Below are 18,318 nucleotides of genomic sequence, written 5' to 3'. Positions count from 1 at the left end.
TTGGAACTTTTGAAAAAACAACAATTACGGATATCTCAATATTATGCCTCTAGATGGGCTGCAAAGGAAGCAACAATTAAAGCGCTAGGAGTTAGTGGAATTGGAAGTAAACAAATGTTTGTCTACAAAAATCATCAAGCTAATTTACAAATTTTGAATAATAGTATCACAAAACTGTATCCACCTTTATTAAAGTTGGAAGGGAGTGAAATTAACAAAATTATTAAAATTGCATTAGAAGAGAAACATGCAAATGATTATGTGACACATTTATCATTGTCACATGAGGGAGACTTAGCTATTGCGAATGTAATTATTGAGGCTATATATACAATGGACGAAATAAATAGAAATAAGTAGGCTGTTAGAATACGAATAGATTACGAAAGATCAAAGGCTAATGCTCCTGATTCTTCATCTTCATACTCTAGTTTGGCATATTCGAGACGTGTCTGAATGGTAGTATATAGGAATAGCCACCATTCCTCAATAGGAACCTGGTTATTAAGGATTGCTGAATAAATTTCTTCGGAATTGACATCACACCATATCTTATACCATACAGTGTTCTGATACCTAGGCTCTTTAGAAAGTAAAATCTTTACAGAGAGTAACATTAGTCTAAAGTAATCTTCTAAGAAACTCTGTGATTGTTGCTTATTTTTCAAATTATTATTAAAGGATTTTCTCTCGTATCCAACCACTTGTTCCTTTAAGATTTCTAAATTATGTTCAAATTTATCCGATAAAAGCTTATTCCACTCCTCAAATATCTTACTATCTATAACATCAGCACTCGATGTATTGGAAACAGGAGAAGGTTGTTGAGGCACCAATTTTTCAGTGTTTCTTGGAGTACCAACCCTAGGTGTTCGTGGAGATTCCATACTTTGAATTCTTAGTATTTGTAAATCCTCTCGAGTTTGGTCAAGAATTCGTTGAAGTTCCTCCAAATCATGCCTTAGCTTGGCATTCTCAATTCTAAGTTGTGATGTTTCATCTCCGTCCGCTACTTGAAGAAGCTCATCTGCCGGTTCCAAATCTAGATATTCTCTTGGTGTAGAATCATTGCTCGATGAGATACTATCATCACTAATTTCCATTGGAGCTCTCCAACCAATTCCATGAACAACTCTATCATATTCTCGTTTCATTTTGTTTACAGTATCGGTGAGATTTTCTACATTTTCTCTAGCCTCGTAATAGAGCTGTTCTGTATATTCCACGTGATTGAGGAGAGCATTTTCATTTTCTCTTGCATTCGCAAGCTTGAGCTCGAGTAGTTTGTTTTGTTCTGTCAACTCTTTCATTTGTTGATCACTCTTTTCTATTTTTTCTGTCATTTCATCTAGGTTGTCACATACAGTTTGATACTTATTTCTAAGTTCTGCTGAGGCCATCCAACCATTGTCTAAAATTAATTTTTTAGAAGATTCCGCCTTCTTCAATAATGCAATTCTATTACTACTCTCCTTATCTCCAATTGATTCCGATGGCTCACTCTCTTCCTTTTGTAGATCCTTTTCCTTAGTGATGTGTAATAATTTTTCTCTCGAATTGTTCAATTCCAATTTTAAAGTATCTCTTTCGTACTTGTATTGATTTTTCTTTGCCTTTAAGGCTGATACTTGTTCCTTAATATTTGCCATTTCATCATGAAGAAATTGATTTTCTCTCTCAAGGGCTTGATTTTCCAATTCCTTTTCGGAGACTCGGTTTTTTTGTCTCTTTACTTCCTCTGTCAGTTGAAGAGAGAGTGTTATTACCTTCTTAATTTCGGTATCCTCAAGAATGGAATTCCTCATTGGATGATGTTGTTGAGAGGCAGTAAGGAGAGGAGAACTGGGTGATGATTTATTTCCTCCAGAGAGGATGGAGCCTTTTCTTGATGAAGGAGTTGATGATGATATATCCAACTGATTTAATCCCTTCCTTTTTGAATTATTATTTTCTATTAATTGATGAAGAGTGTTACTACTGCCATTATCATTTATCGTTAAGAAAGGACCCGAATACTCTGTCCCATTTTCATTTGGAGGATACATATTCAGAGTGAAGATTTACAAAATCCAAAATCCTCTCTAAATTATAATTTAATCTTTTTGATAAAGCAAGAAGAAGAAATACTGTAAATTTGCGAAAAGGGTTATTGTGAGTTTGTTTTTTTAATAAAACTGTTGTGCATTGGTGGAGGATCTTAAAATGCTTCAGTTCGGCTTAATGCCTTCATTAATATGATTGAGGGTGATGGTAGTCAACAGTTATTTTCATCTCTCTGTTCTCTTTTACATTTCACGACTATAATTGAGACTCTGTAATTTTAACTGTATTATGCAGGAAGAAGATTATCAAAAGAGTTGTTTAATTGCCAATATGATCATCTCTTTCCTTTGACATTTTTCTTTAATTCGTTCGTTAACAGAGTAATTAATGTTTACAAAATTAATTATTAATTGAATATTTCAATTAATAAAAATAACAATCTATTATTTGATCAAAATATTTCGGAACCAGCCTAAAGGAATCAACTTCCGTCTCTAATAAATAAACAAAAGCTTTCGGAATTTGATTAAATTAAAAAAAAATTGGAAAACAATGAGCGCTGAAGACTACAAAAACCAAGGAAATCAAGCTTTGAAGGAAGGAAAGGACGAAGAAGCCATCAAACTCTATACTTTGGGTCTTCAAGTTGATCCAAATCATCACGTTTTATTATCTAATAGAGCTGCTGTTTATTTAAAGTTGAGCAGATTTGAACAAGCTTTGAAGGATGCTTCCTTGTGTGTTGAACAACAACCAGCATTCTCTAAAGGATTCCTGAGAAAAGGACAAGCTTTATATGCTCTTAAAAGATATGAAGAAGCTTTGGATACATTACAAGAAGGATTAAGAGTTGAACCAAATAATGCACAAATCAAGAGTGTGATGACCGAAGTTGAAAATCTCTTGATGCAACAAGCACCAAGTGACGCTGCTTTACCATTCCTCAAAGTATTCAATGATCCAAATATGTTCGGAAAGATTGAAAACCATCCTGAACTTTCTAAACATCTTCAAGAAAAGGATTACGTTGATGCATTGAAAGAAATTCAAGCAAGTCCAGAAAATTTGCAAAAACACATTTCCGATCCTAGAATTATGTCCACAATTATTTTCTTGATGCAAGTCAATCCTGAAATGGAAGAAAAGATAAGAGCTGATAGAGGCAGAAAGGAAGAAGAAGAAAGACAAAGACGTAAGGAAGAGGAACGTAAAAAGAAGGAAGATGAACAAAAGAAACTCGAAGAAATTAATCAACAGCCAGCCATGATTGAAAAGAATCTTGGTAACGAATATTATAAGAAGAAGGATTTCGAAAAGGCTTTGTTCCACTATGACAAGGCTATTACATTGGATCCAACAAATATGATTCTCTATTTAAATAAGGCTGCCGTATATATGGAACAAGGTGATTTTGAAACTTGTATTAAACAAGCTGAAGAAGCTATCCAAGTTGGTAAGACAAATCATGCCGATTTCAACGAAATTGCTAAGGGATATGCCAGAATTGGTAATGCTTATTTCAGACAACAAAACTATACTCAAGCTCTTCATTTTTATACCGAATCTTTGACTGAACATAGAAACCCAGAAGTTATAAAGAAGAAGCAAGAATGTGAAAAGATTATGAAGAAATTAGAAGAAGAAGCATACATTAATCCGGAAATTGCCACCCAACATAAGAATGCTGGTAATCAACACTTTAAGGAAAAAAGATTCCCAGAAGCCATGAAGGAATACAATGAAGCTGCCAAGAGAAATCCAAAGGATGCCACCATTTTCAGCAATAGAGCTGCCTGTTATATCAAGTTGGGTGAATTTGCCTATGGTTTGAAAGACGCTGAAAAGGCTATTGAAATTGATCCAAACTTTGTCAAGGCATACATTAGAAAGGCTCAATGCCATGTTGCCTGTAAGGAATATCACAAGGCCCTTGCTACCTATGATCAAGCCAGCAAGATTGATCCAAACAATGAAGAAATCAAGAATGGAGTTGCTCACGTCATGGATATTATTCAACATGGTTCTGGTGAAAGAGACGAACAAAGAATTCAAAATGCCATGAAGGATCCAGAAATTGCTGGCATTCTTCAAGACCCAGTCATGCAAACTGTATTGAGAGATTTCCAAACTGACCCAGCTAGTGCTCAAAAGCATTTGAAGAACCCAGACATTTTTGGTAAGATTCAAAAGTTGATTGCCAGTGGTGTCATTCAAACTAAATAAATGTACAAAATGTAAAAATTTCAAAAAAAAAACAATCCTTAACCTGTTGCTTCTTCTTCCTCAACATCATTGCCATTAAGGTTTTATTTGTGAGAATGAAGAAGAATTGGAACTTTCCAATAACCCTTCCAATAACATTTTTGATCCCTTTTTACACACTCTTTTGGGGCGTCCCAAGTGGACTTTGTCCGGACTTGAAGAAATTGAAAAAAAATGGCCAAACGTAAAAAGTCCACCAAAAAGTCAACAACCACTACTACAAACTCTCAACAAGAACAACCGTTAGATTCACTAGACTACTCCGATGACATTCTTCTTCAATCAACAGACAAAATAACACCATTTGTTGCAATTCATCAGAATAATTTATTACAATCAAGTTCGGCTCCTGATATAAATGAAGCTTTTAGTGAAGAATCGAGTCATCATCATGTTAAGGAACAACATGAAAGTAAATTACTAGATACTATTAATGTAGGTTGATTTAAAGTTTTTTGAATATATATTCAGGTACTTTAGAAAGTTGATCCGGATTATGCTCCACACCTTCATCACCATCATCACGTGAAGGAACATCATGAATTTGTCACTTCTCAAGATCCACCTCATGTTTATTATGTTGGTGGCGATGAGGATATTATTGATGATGAGGATGAGGATGAATCTGCAAAACTCTACAATAAGGACGGAGAGGATGAAGTTCAAGCAGTTGATGTAACAAAACGATATGAAAGAAAACAAAGTCTAAAACAAAGATTGAAGAACTTTTCGATAAGAGACATTATTGTGAAATGGAGATACTCAATTGTGTATTCTTTATATTTATTATTTATGAGTGCACTTGCTGCCTTTTTATTTGGATGGTCAATTTACAAGAGAGGAAAAATTGAAGAAATTTGGTTTTTAGCTTTGGAAGGTTTTTGTACTTTTGCAATTTGTTATGAATGTGTTTTGAGCATATTTTTATATAAGAGACAATTTTACAAGAAACTCATTGTTTGGTGCAATTTATTCGTTTCCATATCAGCAATTGTAATTTTCTCATTGCTTCTTTATTGTTTCATTGAGAAGGAGGAGAATTACTTTTGGAATAACGTTGCTTTCGCTCAGGAAGCCGTCATTGGTTTGCATTGTTGCGTAAATGCATTCAGAATTATTGTATATATTTTACAAATTAGAAGAGGAGGAGGTATTGTAAGAAATAACTTTATTGTGCTTGATGTGACAAACAATGATAATACTGGTGCCTCTCCATCAGCAGCTCACTTGGCTGAAACTACTGAACACCGTTACGGAACTTCTCAAGTTTAAATTTTAAACTATACCAGTAACTTTATATAAATATTTACAAATTAGAATTTATTATTTTTAAAACAAAACTGTTTTGTACAATTTACAAATGTGGAAGTTAAAAATTGCAATCTTTTGGTTATCGTTTCTTCAGAAGAAAATGGCCAATTATTGTTGGTCCATCATTGCATCATCACTAGCAGGAGCATAGTCAGTAATTCTTGAAAGGACTTCTTCCAATTGTTTCTCATTCTTTGTCTTTTCTCTACAACAAATAAGAGCCAAGAAGAAACCAATAACACAACAACCTAAATAAGCATAAATCAGATAAAAAAAGAAGTATTGGATATATCTGAGATTGGTAATAGCACCACTGAAAATAATATCCATGGCAGTTGACCTAGAATAAGAATTAAATGCTCTTTGAGAAAATTGGTTAACAACTACAGAGGAAAGCAAAATTAAACCAGTGTTAAACATGAGTGAGTTCATCATGGTATCACCCTTCTTCATTGGGTGAATAGCAAACAATGGAATTCTACTTGTGATGGCAGCATTACCAGCCAAAACAGTGAAAATAAGATAAACTGTAAAGAACCAGAAACTCAAACCTCCCAAAATTGGGAAACCTATTGTCAAATCATCCAACCAGTTGAAAACAACATTGAGCATACCATTTGGTGGATAGATGATGGCCCAATAAACAATCAAGTGAATAATCCAAGTGAGTGAGACCAAACAACAAATAATACCCAAAATGAGATAAATAATTGGTAAAATAACAGAACCACCAGCATGGAAGAAACTAGTGTGTATAACCTTCCATTCCTCTTCAAGTCTGTAGGCAGCAATCTTGAAATCGTTCAAAACTCTACGATCCTTAAGAGTAATCTTTCCTTCATCTTGAGCTTCTTGAAGTTTGGTTCCGATGTCGATCAATCTTCTAGATTGTTTCATAAGTCTAGCCTTAGCCTCAATAAATTCAGAACTCTTAATTCTCTTTGGTTTAAAGATGAAAGCCTTAATGAGAGTAACTGGAAGAGCTGTCATACCACAACCACTGCAAGTAATAAAGACAAAATATCCGAGGAAGAGAATTACGGCAATAATGTAAATAACAATCGAGACAAAGATGGATAAAGTCTTGTTAACAGCCTAATTAAAATGTTAGAAGAAGAATAATATCAAAATAATAACATACAAAGGTTGGCGTTGCTCTATAGTAGGCATCATATAAAGTATCGGCTGGTTGTGTGGCTGTATATTGTTTAAATGGAATATCAGCATAACCCAAAAACCAGTAACTGACCAAAGTGAGTGTAGCAACAACAATGAAAGTTACAACTGTAGCACAAATTCCCCATTTGATTTGATGTAAAAAGCTAGATAGAGTTTCAGAATTTCATCATCATTAATTGAAAATAATTTTCACCTACCTCTTTTCTGGGTCTTCGGATTCATAATAAAAGATGAAGAATGGGAGGATCAAAACCACAAATACAGCAACAAATCCATAGAAAACTTGCCATGTGATTTGGAAAGCGTAGGTAAGATCTCCCTCTAGTCTTGCATTAGCCACATCCAACGGAAGTAAAAACACTGAACAAACAGCAAGAGCAAAAGCGAAAATAACAACTAATTTTGGACACCAAGCTTTTCCTCTATCATCACTACTCATAAAGTAGCACAGATAAATAATAGCTGAAACAATACTGAAAACTCCTCCCAGTACTCCAAATATTATGAGAATAACGTTCAAGGCTGTTGTTTCCATTTTTTAAAATTTAACTTTTTCTTGCAATTACAGTGATTTTTTCATCTATCCTTCTGATTGGAACCTGTCCATAGAATGTGTCCCTTTTTTCACTGAGTGTTCTTCACACACAAAGAGAATTTGATGATGAGGATATTAGTAGACAGACTACTGTTGAACGTTGAATGGATGAATAAATATATTGGAATTGGTTCAATATTCTATTTTCCTTGAATCAGGATTTTGTTGGTCGTGAAGAAATTAATAGAGGCAAACTCTCTGCCTTTCAATACTATTTTTACGAAACGTCTAAAATTGAATAGTTTTCTCGTACTCTACGGATTATATATTTACAAAAAGACTTTTATTTTTCTTAGGGCTCGGATAATGGTACAATTATTGCTTCTTTTCGAGATCTTCCAAGATCAACTTTCTGAAGAACAATGATTGAGCAGCAAGAATGACTCTGTGACCGTGGGTGGTCTTATCGTCAGAACCTTGGATTTCTTGTTGAGTTTCAGTTTTCTAATTTAAATAAATTCATCATCGTCATCATACAATTTTTAAATATTATTGATGATTATTTTTGATCAGAACGTGATGGCTAGTGAGAGATACTTACTGGGGCGTCAGACATTTTTTTTGTGTGTTGTTAGTTCACCTCCAGTTGTACCGTCGAGATGGTTAAAGATAGACGGCTTCCTTCACCAGCGTAATTTTAGCGATGATTTTAATTGGTGGGAGGGTTACAAAAACCATTAGTTTTTAGCAGAGTTCAAACATCACAGAAGTTAAGTGTTACATCAAAATTGATGTGAAATTGTAAAGTTGTAATCTGAGTAATGTTCATCTCCACGTTTGTTTTATTGTTACCACATATTCGATCACTGATGTAAGTCTGTTGTGCTCGCATTATCTTCACATTTTAATAGCTGGAGGTAAAGTCTCTCTTATCCTACTGCAGCTATTCTATTGTGTTCATCTTATAGAATAGCATCGGGGAGAATATGTTTCTTAACAATATAGGACTGCAGAGTTTTCAGTGTTTCAATCGGAATATGGTTATAGGCATGGACTGAATAATGAGGTTGAATGTTAAATCTCTTTACATTTTTCAAATTGTCTTGTAAGAATAAACATAATGCGTAGGTGAAAGGATTTTTACAGTTTCTGCAGGATTGTAATTCCAATTGTTCAAGATTAGTCAAGTTCGCCAATTGTTTGCCAGCTTCATCTCCTATATCTACTTGTACGCTCAGAGTTTTGAGAGATGTTAATTTACACACTTCCACAAAGTTTGAAAAATTCAAACTACCACTTATTTCCAAATATTCCAAACTATCAATGTTGTTTAACCGATCTAACCAAACAATCTCATCATCAAAGCTTTCACTCAATATCAAAGTTTTGAGACTTGTAAACGTTTCAATCGTTTCTATAATATCAGGTTCTGTTTTTGTACTATACAAGTTGAGGTATTTTAAATTGGGGAGAGCATTAGCTAGATGTTTGAATTCATCAGCATATAGACAGTCATCTTGCATTCTAAAGCACTCTAACTTTTTACAGTGAGCTAGGGATTTGAAAAATTCTGGAACGGAGTGATTACATGGTTTTTGACTTCCTTGTAAACCTCTCAAGTCACAATCCAGTATTTTCAAATTTTTCCACATCCCAATATCCTTCAAGTGCTTAGATGAGTAAGAATATACTGTTTTGTACTCCTCTAATAGAGGCAAATATTGAGCTAGTTTTGGTGTCAGGAAATGATCTAGACCTCTACTCTCGATTTTTTTGCATTTTCTATTACTTTTAGCTAGTGCACTCGCTAGCGTATCTCTATAATTGTATGATCGAGGGATAAATTTTACAAAATCAGGAGTTTCCCAGTGAATAAAGCCAATTCTCAATTCCTCAAAATTTGGAAATACTTCAAAGCACTTTTCAATTGCTTCCCAAAATGTTTCCAATTGACTAAATTTTAGAATTTTTAGACTATCACAAATGTATCTATTTTTTACCTTAAAATTATCCAATCTCCTCAAAAGTTTCTTTTTTAATTCAACATCAGCTTCCCTCACTATGGTTGCCACCTTCTTCTCAGTATCTGTAAACTTGTAAGGACAAAAGCACAACTTTTTAATGAGTGGAATCTCTAAATTGTGAGATCCAAAAGGCAGTTGGGCAGCACAAAGGAATGAAATTTCATCAACAATGCTATTTTTTGCCTCTGTCAAGTCTCCATAGACATACAATAAACGTACAGTTTCATCCGATAATCTTCCATACCAAGTTTTAAAGAATTTACTCCAAATAATTTTTCCTTTTGATACACATGATTGAAATTCTCCCCCAAAATACCCCAATATATGAATAATATTGTCGGGTGTTAACATTTTAAAAGAAGGTTTTACCATCTTATTGGCAGAAGAAGAAGTGAGGGATAATGTAGGGATTTTTAAAAGAGCAGATGCAGATGAGGACCTACTTAAATCCTTACCCGTATTGGTAGGACTTGAAGAATTTAGAGTGGATATATTATTGAGTTGCCTTCCCTCTATTGAGGATGATGACTTGTTGGTTCTGAGATTGGAAGCCGAGTGGCTTGTCTTTAAACTGGGAACAAGTTTTTTGACCACCATCAGAGAATCATCTGATGACGAGTCGTAATAATCTCGTTCTCCAACATGAATTGTCATGTATGATTTCTTTCCCAATATGCTTGATGATGATGGAGGTCGAATGACTTTGCTGGTTGTGGGTCTTTTCATTTTTTTTCTCTCTCTGAAAACTTCTGATGCATGTTCTTACTTGCCTTATTATATCATTGAGAAGTTTTAAATGGTAGTATTGGGCATCTCTCTTTGAGTTGAATTAGAATAGTTGTATTGCATTTCAATTCATTGGTTTGACCAATATTTAATAAATAAAGAGAATGATAAATGGCCATAACATTAATGTTGACCACCAAACTAGTTACAGTATTCAACAAAATTACTGTAAGAATAATGTACAGTAATAGCTCAGTTAACAGTTACTCTTTCAATACAAAAGAACCAATTTCGTCGAGAGATTCCACTTTTACCAGTTCATACTCTTGAATGTTCGAGAAATCACTAAAGATGAAATGCCCTTTAAATAATTGAGTAGGATTCTCCAAAAGTAAAGGAAACCAAATAGCATCATCTACCCACATTTTCTCATAGGGAATACCTTGAAAATCGAACCATTCTGGTTTCATCTCTTCACTCTCCGTAATTTCACCAGTATAATCTGGTGATGAATAAACATGAACTTCCAAGACTGATGATTCTATGTGTGGATCAAATTCGAAAATAATTAAACCTCTCTTGATTAAATTAGTAGCACAAATTCCTGCTTCCTCCATTAATTCTCTCTCTGCGGCATGTTTTATGGATAAATCTTGAGCTTCAACCTTTCCTCCGAATCCATTAAATTTATTCATTCCAAATCCTCTTTTTTTCAATCCGAGCAAGAGCTTCCTCTTCTCTTGTTGTTGAATAAATACGAGTGTGAGAGGTTTAATCTTCTTCTTGCTTAACAAATCAGCATTGAAAAACTTTGACATTTTTTTGATGAACAACTTGAAATCTTCCCACAATATAAATTGATGACATTACCAAATCTTTTTGACTACTGTAATACGATATGGCTAACAGACATCCAACAACTCCTCACTACCGTATTTTCAATGGTCCCACTTCCTTTTACTGTTTATCCTATTTTCTCTTCATCTTTGACTGTGAGTAAAATAATCATTTTCACAAAGTATCTTGATCAAATGCTTAGAACTTATCCGTACATAACACAACATTATTCCACTCAACAATGTCTTTTTTCACCAGTTAAAAAATGCCCACGCCTCGAGGAAGCCAACACCATCACCACCAACGAGAGAGTCAACAAATAGTGGGCTCATCACCATCCGGAATAACGACACCGTTTAGTGTGAATCAGCCCATTCATATTAGTCCTGCAACACCATCTTCACTTCAAAGAAATCATCAAAATATGAATAATTCGGGTATGAATAACAATTCATCTTCATCATATGCAAGTGATAGTAATAATAATAATCATCATGGAGGTAAGAAGAGCCCTGGATTGCTTCAACATCTCCATAATTTGATGAGTGGAACTATTGAAAATATGGATTCATCATCTTCATTGAATTTACCGTCTGTATCCCCAATTTTAAAACCTCAAATTTCACCAATACTTAATCCAGCAGCAACATCACCTCTTTTAAGATCAATATCTCCAAGTATTCCCATAAAAGTACCATTCTCTATTAATGATATGTTGGTTGAGGAAGATGAATGTGGATCTCATGATACTGATGATTCTGATGATTTGACTTACAATGAAATTCAAAGTATTAATTATCCAATGGGTATGAAAAGTGGTGCATATGGATACAGTTCTCAATATTTGTGTTCCCCACCTAATCATCACCATATTATTCATGCCACACCAAGAATTCTTTCACCTCCTCGATCACCTCCACCAATTATTGATTCAGATAGAACTGATAATTCTTGTAATAATAATAATACTAGTAACAATAGTAGCAATAATAGTGCCACATCAATGCACCCACCACTTCCATCATTCAAGTCAACCTCAAATCAACCCTTTCGACTTTCTGGTAGAAATGCTTCTCTTATCAATAAGCGAGGATCCCAACTAAATACAGTAGGACATCAAAGAAGTTCCTCACTCGATGTTGGTTCTGTGATGGATCATCACCAGAGTTTTCGAAACAATCACCTTCCTATCCACTCAAATAACTCATTCATCCCTAATCCAACCAAAAATAATTCTCAAATGCCAGAAACACCAAATTGTATTTTAGAAACATCCCAACTACTGAGACCTAATAGCAGTGAGAAGGTAACACATCATTCTCCTCATTCCGATTATGATTATTCAACAGATGATACATCAAGCCCAACATCATCAACTTCTTCTACTCCAAGATCTTCAGCTTCATCATCACAGAAAAAGAGACCCAATCTCAGGATTGATACCAAGTCGAATGGAAAAACAATACCTCTTCAACCAATCACAACCTCTTCTCCTAAAGTTTCACCAAGAAATGAACAAATTACACCACAGAAAAACATAATCAATTTGGAACAAGTTGATGCATATATCAAGAATAATTCATCACAGAAAAATAGTAGCGCTAAAAAGACATTTCCGAGTGTTTTTAAAAATGATTTTGATGATGATGATTATGCCATGTTAGCAGATTATCCAGTTAGGAGTCGATCTGTTTCTCCTCCTTCAACGAGAAGAAGCAGTTTCAGCTTTAAAAAAACACCAACCAATTCGGAAAAATCAGACAATCATCAAACACCTCTGACAACAACAAAGGATGATGACTTGGATTCAAATTATACAACGCCACCTAATAGGAAAAGTTTTTCTAATGAGGATGGAGAATTTAGTAGTGAAGAACGATACGTGACTCCACCTTCATCTGGTGATCATAAAATGGAGCCACAGACGGAAGTTAAAGGTTATAGAATTCGTGGATATGTTCCTACTTTTCAAGATTTACCATCTCCAATGGGATCTTTAATGATGAAATGTCAAACACCTGTAGTTTTTAAAAGCAAAATGCATGCAGAAACCTTCTCAGCGTCTTACAGTCATATGAAATATTATGCTAGAAGAAAGAAAAAGTATTTAATGATGGCAGTGGAAAAGGAATCATCAATTATGGAGGACGAATTTAACTCTTTACGAGAAGATTTTATTGAAGGAAATAATATTATGAAGAGAACAAAGAAATTGGATGAAATGTCATTTTCAGAAATGATTCATACCGAGCAATTCGACAAGAATCCTTATAGTTCCGAGGAAGAAACTGAAACAGTAAATCCTAATCAAATGTTCTTTTTAGGAAAAAGAACAGATGAGAAGATTGCTAGGTTCCTTTGGAGAAAAATGATAGTATCTATTGAACAATTACATACCGATTTAAAGGCCTTTATTCATGAACTGGAAGAGGCTGCTGAAAATCATGAACCAATAATGAGTGATGATTGGCACGTAGCAGAAATGAAACGATTGGCTCATCAAATTATTGAAGCAGAGGTTTCTAAACTTATTCAACAGGTTTATATGAAAGAGCTCAATGACATGTTGTCTCAATTGAGAGGAAGGAAGGAAGAATCTATTATTGAATCTATTCAAACAAGCTTTATTATGAAAGAATTGAAAAAGCTCATATTTATTTATAGTAGAGTGAACAGAATTATTGCAGTTTACAATAGAATTCCAGAAAAGCTCAAAGTGCTTAGCATTGATGGAAGAAAGAGAAGCGCAAGTGAGGCAAGAACAAAGGGAGGTATACCTAGAGTGAATACACCACCAGTTGGATTGAATCAATTTTCCAAGCTATCTTTCCTCGAGTCAACTCTGACTAAAAAGTCAGGCTCCTCCTCAGATTTGATTCGTGAATCTACAGTTACAGATAAGCAAAATTTGAAAATTAACAAACTCCTTAAAAAGTGGGCTGAGGAAAGTACAACTGTCATTACTCCTCGATCTGACCAAAGTAGCATTAGTACACCCTCAGATTCTGTTGTTACAATTGATTCTACTCCTCAATCACCTCAAGATACTTTATTCTGTAGAATTTGTGAAAAGGCTATTGAGGTTAGTAACTTTACAGCTCACACACAAACTTGTGCAAAGTCTCACGAAATGAACATGAGAAGAATTAGTTGTGATCAAAAGTTTAAACAACTTCTTCATGAGATTAGAAAGAGAAGAAGAGAGGAGACATTTGGAGAATTGTATTCATACATCAAGGAATCTTATCACTCCAAAACAAAAGCCGACTTACAGCATGCAATAGATCACTTAAAGTCTCTCAAAGAAAAATTATCTCTCAAAGATGAACTAAAGGGTTACCAAAGCACGGAGACACAAACAGTCATCTCCTCTATTGAACTTGCTGAAGAGAAAATCAAAACACTTCACGAATATACTGAAGACTTTAAGAAGGTTTCAATTTTGGATTTCACTCTAATCAAACCAATCTCTAAAGGTGCCTATGGAAAGGTTTACCTTGCTAGGAAAACTTCAACACCAGACATTTATGCAATCAAGGTCATTGAGAAACAATACATTTTCAACCACAAGAACATTGCCTATTTGAAGAATAAGGATAAGATTCTCTCCGAACGTGCTGTCCTGCAACAATTGATGAGAAGTAATCATGACTCCAAGTGCATTGTCAATTTTTATTACTCATTTGCTGGTAAGAAATACTTCTTCATTGTTATGGAGTATTGTTCTGGAGGAAGTTTGGATTGCCTACTTGAAGATCAGATTAACAAACATCAGGCAGCATTTGATATTGATAAGGTTAGAAAGATTGTTGCTGAAATTGTATTGGCTCTCTTGGAATTACATGCTGCCAAGATTGTTCATCGTGATTTGAAACCTGACAATATGCTTGTAGATAGCATGGGAAGATTGAAACTTACTGATTTTGGTTTAAGTGAAATTGGTATTATGGACAGAGAAGAAAAGGCAGTAACCAGTAGCAAACCAAGAACTCCTAATCCATCATCTCCACCTCATCCTGCCAGTTTTGTTACCAGTCCTAATGCAAGCATTGAAAGCGAGTCAGATTCAGATGATATGGTTCAGGTCCCTGGAACTCCAGATTACATTGCACCTGAAATTTTATTTGGTGAAGAACATAGCTATGCTGTCGACTATTGGTCTTTGGGATGTATCACATATGAGCTATTGTTTGGTGTTCCTCCTTTCAATGCTGACACTGTCGAGGACATTTTCAATAATATCCTGTCAGGTAGTTACGAATGGCCAGAAGAATTGCCAGAAGAGTTCCAAACTTCAGGTGTTGAAGACTTTGTCAAGAAACTACTTGATCAAAACCCAAAAACCAGATTAGGAGGAGAAATCATTAAGGAACACCCATTTTTAAAGCCTATCGATTGGGACACTCTATTACAAGAACAATTGTTCACACCTGTTGGCGAGCCTGAGGATACTTCAAGATTTTCACCAAGAAAGAACAATTACCCAGTCACTCCAACCACAAGTGGTATAATGAGCCCATTCGACGGAGCAACAAGCTTTAACAGTGATGGCAGCTCATTGGGATCACCAAGTCCAGTACGTCCTGGTCCATTCTCTCACAACAGTTTAATAATGAGTCCTATTGGTCATTCTCTTACCAACTTTCAACAGCTATCAACATCTATTGATTTTTCATTCAGCTCATCAACTCAAGCTCTCAAAGAGTTGAACATTAAGGAATACAATGAATATCTCAGAAAGTCTTTGAATAATTCGGCCAGAAGTTCTATAAGTACAGGCAGTGTAAAAAGATCTTTAAATTTTTCAAATATGTAATAAATTTAATCCGTCTTTTTACTAAGAATATTTACACAGGTGGAACACCAAATAACTTTCTGAACTGTTCGTAAAGAGGCAAGCTCAACAAAAAGTGAGGACATAATCTGGCATATGAAGGAAGGAATCCTCTGAACAAAACTCTGTAACCCTCAGTCTTAACACTCTTAACTACACAATCGATAATACCATTATATTTTCCTCCCTTTAGCACTTCTCCTGTTGGGGAAATGGTTTTCAATTTGGCATCATTCATATACTTGGTCTTGATGACATCAACTGGTGAAATAGTCACAGCTGTACAGAGACTAGAGATAAGGGCACTCCAAAGATGTGTAACATGGTTATCTGAGAAGGTGTGGCCGAATAAATTACTCTTCAATAATAAATATTTGGAATGATCGTAAGAGCTCAATTGTGCAGCTGTCAAAACCGAAGCTCTGACCATTGTGACTATGGATCCTTTGTAAAGAGCTGTAAATCCCTCATCCCTTGCAATTTTCCACAATGCATCCACTGTATTCTTATTTTTAACAGTACTTGCTGATCCTGTTATTCCCGATGATTGAAATCTAATTTTCACAACATCTAAAGGATTCATTAATGCACTTCCAACTGCACCACTTATCAAACCAGCAAATGCCTTCATTCCAAGTGATAATTGCTTTGTATTTCCATCATTCAACATAGCCAATGAATCCTTAATAGGATCATATAATCCAATTCTAAAACTCGAATATAATAAACTCCTTGTGAATGAAACTCCCAATCCAATTGTCCACAATTTATGAACTCCTCCTTCTTTTTTCACAATATCTGAAGCTACTTGAAGCATTTTAGTATTTCCTCCTTCAATGGTTTGCATTCTGGTTTTAATTAATTCCATAGGATTAACAATCGCAGTTGCTGTGGCTGCTGCAATACCTGCGGCAAGGAAAACTCTTGCCAAATGTTCTAAGGATTGTTTATTTCCTCGGTGATTGTCGGTCGAAGAGGATGAAGAATTGCATGATGGATGTGGAGTCGATGAAGAGGAAGATGAGGATCTTGGTAGTAAGTGTTCTTGCATTTTTTTTTGCTTGTGAAAACCAAAATTGGAAAATTTGGCGAATTGACTAATTTGTAAAATAATTGTAAACTCTAGGTAATTAGCAGAAAAATCAATCGCCATTATTATTGAATGATTAACTGACAATCTTGAAAAAAAACATCACCACTGTTGCCTTGTTTCGATTCTCCTCTTGCAAATTGCTTCAAATTACTCAGGAAATAATTCAAAGATTTGGTTGTTTCATTCTTTTTAAAAAGAACGTATTGCCATCCTCCTCCTGCTACCTCATTAAAGTCTGGGGTGAATGGTTCAAAGAGGTATCTATCCTTGTACTGTTTGAATTTGTGAACTACCTCTCCTATGAATACTGCCCCAGAGTCTGACATTAAAACTGTTCCTCTCGAAGTAGACCTAATCTTTCTGAAATGTCCATATTGGTAATAGCGTTCCTCAATTTCAGTAAATTCCTTGACAGGTCCTTCTATACCACATTGTTTCAGATCATTGTATCCACTTGCCCATACATGACCATTTTCTAGTAAAATTACAGTGTGAATATATCCACATTTAATATTGGCAATCCTTTCCGATGGTGAGAATTGTTTTAGAGCTAGTTTCAACTCGTTACCTCCTGTTTGAATACCCCCACAAGTTCCATTTGAATCATCTCCATTAAGATAGAATCTATTGTCCTCAGTCACCAATGCAACACTAACAGGACTAGCAGCAATCAATCTAAATGGTGAATCAATATGATCAATAGGAACATTTTCTGAATCAAAATACAGCTTGTGACCTTCTGTATAAACTACCATCTTTGATGATTGAAGCGATGTCTCTATTAACTTGATTCTGTCCTTTACAAATCGTGTATCAATAATCAATTTTCCTTCATCGCTCTTTAGTACGATCAATATTCCATTTATCATTTCAAAATAAAAACATGATGAATCACAAACTACCCGATGTATATCATAACACTTTAAATCAGGATCAGTTCCACTCACATCAAATCCAATATCAACCAACTTTCTAATATCAAAAATATAGAAAGGACAAGCCGATGATGATAATTGATCCTTCTCAAATGGCATATGAAACACCTTGAATGAATGAAGCACTTTCAATGCAACATGTCTATTCAGAACCAACAAATTTTGGGTCGTATGAAACAATAACAATCTATTTCCCAACCAAACAGCCTTACTTTCAAAAGGTAATTCAATCAAAGACCATCCCGAATCATTAATCTCTTTCGTATCATAAATATCATCACTCGATGTTGCTACCCAATATTTAACCATTGCCTGACCTGCAGAAAAAAAGTTCGGATAGAATGTATCAAGTGGATATTGACGATGAACTCGATAATGTTGAGGCATTTTTTTTTAATTAGTTTTAATTGATTTCGAGAGTTTACAATGAAGTTCATCTTACAGAGTTCGTTCATATTTTTATAATACTAATATTTAATGAATCAAGAAGAAAAGTGAATGAACAAGAATCTGAGTGAATATGTGAATGATTGTGAAAA

General features: G+C 34.7%; 8 protein-coding genes across 8 annotated transcripts; 2 read left to right on the top strand and 6 right to left on the bottom strand.

Moving 5' to 3' along the window:
• Window positions 1-380: 380 nt before the first annotated feature.
• NAEGRDRAFT_50074 (uncharacterized protein) lies at window positions 381-2,045 on the bottom strand (the record flags this gene model as incomplete). Its single annotated transcript, XM_002675661.1, has 1 exon — window positions 381-2,045. One exon carries the CDS (start codon window positions 2,043-2,045, stop codon window positions 381-383), a length of 1,665 nt encoding a protein of 554 aa, XP_002675707.1.
• A 2,434-nt stretch (window positions 2,046-4,479) lies between these two features.
• On the top strand, window positions 4,480-5,577 carry NAEGRDRAFT_69071 (uncharacterized protein; the record flags this gene model as incomplete). The annotated part of the gene is made up of 2 exons (XM_002675751.1): window positions 4,480-4,740; window positions 4,786-5,577. 2 exons carry the CDS (start codon window positions 4,480-4,482, stop codon window positions 5,575-5,577), a joined length of 1,053 nt encoding a protein of 350 aa, XP_002675797.1.
• A 28-nt stretch (window positions 5,578-5,605) lies between these two features.
• On the bottom strand, window positions 5,606-7,330 carry NAEGRDRAFT_80202 (uncharacterized protein; the record flags this gene model as incomplete). Its single annotated transcript, XM_002675660.1, has 3 exons — window positions 5,606-6,711; window positions 6,758-6,938; window positions 6,993-7,330. The coding sequence occupies 3 exons, from the start codon at window positions 7,328-7,330 to the stop codon at window positions 5,725-5,727; spliced, it is 1,506 nt and encodes a 501-aa protein (XP_002675706.1). The 3' UTR covers window positions 5,606-5,724.
• Window positions 7,331-8,292: 962 nt separating this feature from the next.
• Window positions 8,293-10,080, bottom strand: NAEGRDRAFT_69069 (uncharacterized protein; the record flags this gene model as incomplete). Its single annotated transcript, XM_002675659.1, has 1 exon — window positions 8,293-10,080. The coding sequence occupies one exon, from the start codon at window positions 10,078-10,080 to the stop codon at window positions 8,293-8,295; it is 1,788 nt and encodes a 595-aa protein (XP_002675705.1).
• A 263-nt stretch (window positions 10,081-10,343) lies between these two features.
• On the bottom strand, window positions 10,344-10,898 carry NAEGRDRAFT_69068 (uncharacterized protein; the record flags this gene model as incomplete). The annotated part of the gene is made up of 1 exon (XM_002675658.1): window positions 10,344-10,898. One exon carries the CDS (start codon window positions 10,896-10,898, stop codon window positions 10,344-10,346), a length of 555 nt encoding a protein of 184 aa, XP_002675704.1.
• Window positions 10,899-11,182: 284 nt separating this feature from the next.
• On the top strand, window positions 11,183-15,733 carry NAEGRDRAFT_69067 (uncharacterized protein; the record flags this gene model as incomplete). Its single annotated transcript, XM_002675750.1, has 1 exon — window positions 11,183-15,733. The coding sequence occupies one exon, from the start codon at window positions 11,183-11,185 to the stop codon at window positions 15,731-15,733; it is 4,551 nt and encodes a 1,516-aa protein (XP_002675796.1).
• Window positions 15,734-15,764: 31 nt separating this feature from the next.
• NAEGRDRAFT_69066 (uncharacterized protein) lies at window positions 15,765-16,568 on the bottom strand (the record flags this gene model as incomplete). Its single annotated transcript, XM_002675657.1, has 1 exon — window positions 15,765-16,568. One exon carries the CDS (start codon window positions 16,566-16,568, stop codon window positions 15,765-15,767), a length of 804 nt encoding a protein of 267 aa, XP_002675703.1.
• A 338-nt stretch (window positions 16,569-16,906) lies between these two features.
• NAEGRDRAFT_69065 (uncharacterized protein) lies at window positions 16,907-18,166 on the bottom strand (the record flags this gene model as incomplete). Its single annotated transcript, XM_002675656.1, has 1 exon — window positions 16,907-18,166. One exon carries the CDS (start codon window positions 18,164-18,166, stop codon window positions 16,907-16,909), a length of 1,260 nt encoding a protein of 419 aa, XP_002675702.1.
• Window positions 18,167-18,318: the final 152 nt, after the last annotated feature.

Source organism: Naegleria gruberi, assembly GCF_000004985.1.
Source record: "Naegleria gruberi genomic scaffold NAEGRscaffold_32, whole genome shotgun sequence".
In the NCBI taxonomy this organism is placed as follows: domain Eukaryota; phylum Heterolobosea; class Eutetramitea; order Acrasida; family Naegleriidae; genus Naegleria; species Naegleria gruberi.
The sequence above is the reverse complement of the archived record's forward strand: the minus strand, read 5'-3'. Positions and strand labels throughout refer to the sequence as shown.